At 42.7% G+C, this 2,431-nt stretch overlaps 1 protein-coding gene across 1 annotated transcript; it reads right to left on the bottom strand.

Moving 5' to 3' along the window:
• Nucleotides 1-339: 339 nt before the first annotated feature.
• LOC309545263 (uncharacterized protein) lies at nt 340-1,305 on the bottom strand (the record flags this gene model as incomplete). The annotated part of the gene is made up of 1 exon (XM_082244403.1): nt 340-1,305. The coding sequence occupies one exon, from the start codon at nt 1,303-1,305 to the stop codon at nt 478-480; it is 828 nt and encodes a 275-aa protein (XP_082100529.1). The 3' UTR covers nt 340-477.
• Between the last annotated feature and the right edge of the window lie 1,126 nt (nt 1,306-2,431).

The following is a 2,431-nucleotide window of genomic DNA, read 5'->3' as shown; positions in this document are numbered from 1 at the left end:
TAATTGGCTTTGGGTGCAGGTGCCGGCATAGCAAGAGCAAGTAGTGAAGCCTTGCAACGTCACAGCCAATTTCCTACTGCGCCTGCGCGAGCCGTGCTGCGCCTTGTTAACAGTCCCGTATTTTCCTGGGATCTGCGATGTGTCCCAGAAGACTACAGGGGAGGGGGGGGGGGTTGGGAAATCTTCTGGCTCAGATTGCCACAGCATGCTGAGCAGGAATTGGGAGCAGGTATCTGTCAAAACCAGGTACCTGCTCCTCCCTCCCCCTGAAAAATTCCAAATGTGGCAAACAAGCAGAGCTTCCCTGTTTGGGTGGAGCTCCACTTAAGGGTTTTTTTCTTTTTGTGTTGTGTGTTGGGACAAAATGCCTCCTCCTGGCTCAAATTTGTCAATTAGCCATTCAGACACATGCTACTGGGACCTAAATACTTCATTATACCTGCACTGATAAAGTGATGAAACAAGGGGGAAAAGGTATCATTGCCAGTCATCATGAAAATAAGCAGAGGAATGGGAATGTAGCATCTTTGTCCAGTTTCCGTAAGAAAAACGCCTACTTGCACCACTGCTGGTAACCAGAGACCTTGATGGAAGGCTTGGTAAGCCATCAAGATTGCACTGAATGCCAACAGATCTGTACATAGGTTTTAGATCTGTTTGCAAGTTCTTATCTTTAGTTTCCATTGGTTTGTTTAGCTGTGTAGACCGATGTACTTGTCCTGGAAAATAGTCTATGGAGGTACCAATTGTTCTTGTACATCGTGGTCTAGAATGTCTACAGTTGTATAGAACAGCCTCCTCATGTTGAGGATTTGTGTGTGAATGGGCAGAAGTTGCTGCACACTGATTTGTCCATAGACCCAAGCAATGACTTTCTTCAGGATTCAATGTAATATTTTGTTCAGCAGGCATGGAGAAAGCAGTTGAAGCAAATGACATATTGGCTATGGTAGACGTTTTAGCTTCAGACTGTGAAGTGGGAATATCCTTTTTTCTCCTTTTTCGAGTTGGTAATTCTATTTTTACTTGAGGGAATATAGTAGGGACAGCATCCCTTTTTAAAAAAGTCACCATACCACGGATCTCATATGCATCCAGGGCAAAGTGTTGTGAACAAATGCGATAAGTACCCTTTGAACTACTAAAAATTTTATGGCAAAACTCATCCAGGTCACCAAAGTCTTGATTAATGTGCTGTAGCCATGTTCTTATGATTCCCATATCCTTAGGAAATACATGAAGAGCGACATCTGGATCCCTCTTTCTCCATCGAAAAGAACATCCTTCAACAATGCAGTTCGGCATTCTGGAAAAAAAAAAAAAAAAAATATACAGTTTAATAAAAGTCTGAAACAATAAAATGATAAGCCCACTAGTGCGAATTCTGATGCAACTCTTTGAAACTCAAATTGTATGTGTCCAGCACAGTGTGATTTTTGGAAGGGGTTCCTCCACTACTTTGGTGCGACTCCAGTGCCATTTCAGACCCACAGACCTCTATGTTTACTTACAGAAGTTGCATCAACATTAGATAACAAGTGATTCCAATCAGACTTTGATGAGAACCGTGATATTTTTTTTAACCCTCACCTTTTCCTCCTACGTCATCCTTGCTGCCTAAGAACTTGCTTCCCAAGCACATTTTATTCACACCTGAATGTAGCAGAATCGTGCGTTCTTGCCCACTTTTTCCGTATTATTCACACGTGAACACGCGTTGCACATAGGGTAGCCCTATTACTTGAATAGGTTGCCCTACGCATGTCAAACACCCCAAAGTAGTTCATAAGCCTTTTCGGTCATGGAGCGTTACACTTTTTTCAGGGTATGTTTTGGCGCTTTTGTAGCACGTTTCGTCGCATGGCAAAACACACACCTGCTAACAGCGATTGGGGTGTCAATAATCAGGCTGCATTCAGATCTGCACAGCAATCCACACAGAATACACGTGGTTTGCCACGCATTTTGGAGATGCGCTGCAAATGCACATTGCGTCACTTCTGCCCCGTCATTTCTGGTCGGTGGAACGCATTGCAATCCGGGATTCAAGACACCGGAACAACGCTACCAAACACTGCCTTTTAATGCGGTTACCATTCTGCTGTAATGTACAGTCAGGTCCATAAATATTGGGACATTGACACAATTCTAATCTTTTTGGCTCTATACACCACCACAATGGATTTGAAATGAAACAAACACGATGTGCTTTAACTGCAGACTTTCAGCTTTCATTTGAGGGTATTTACATCCAAATCAGGTGAATGGTGTAAGAATTACAACAGTTTGTATATGTGCCTCCCACTTTTTAAGGGACCAAAAGTAAATAGGACAGATTAACAATCATAAATCAAACTTTCACTTTTTAAAGAGGAAGTAAACCCTCCTCGGGAAGTTGTACCTATAGGTAAGCCTATGATAAGGCTTACCT

Source organism: Pelophylax lessonae (assembly GCF_965119305.1).
Source record: "Pelophylax lessonae genome assembly, chromosome: 2".
Lineage (NCBI taxonomy): Eukaryota > Metazoa > Chordata > Amphibia > Anura > Ranidae > Pelophylax > Pelophylax lessonae.
The sequence above is the reverse complement of the archived record's forward strand: the minus strand, read 5'-3'. Positions and strand labels throughout refer to the sequence as shown.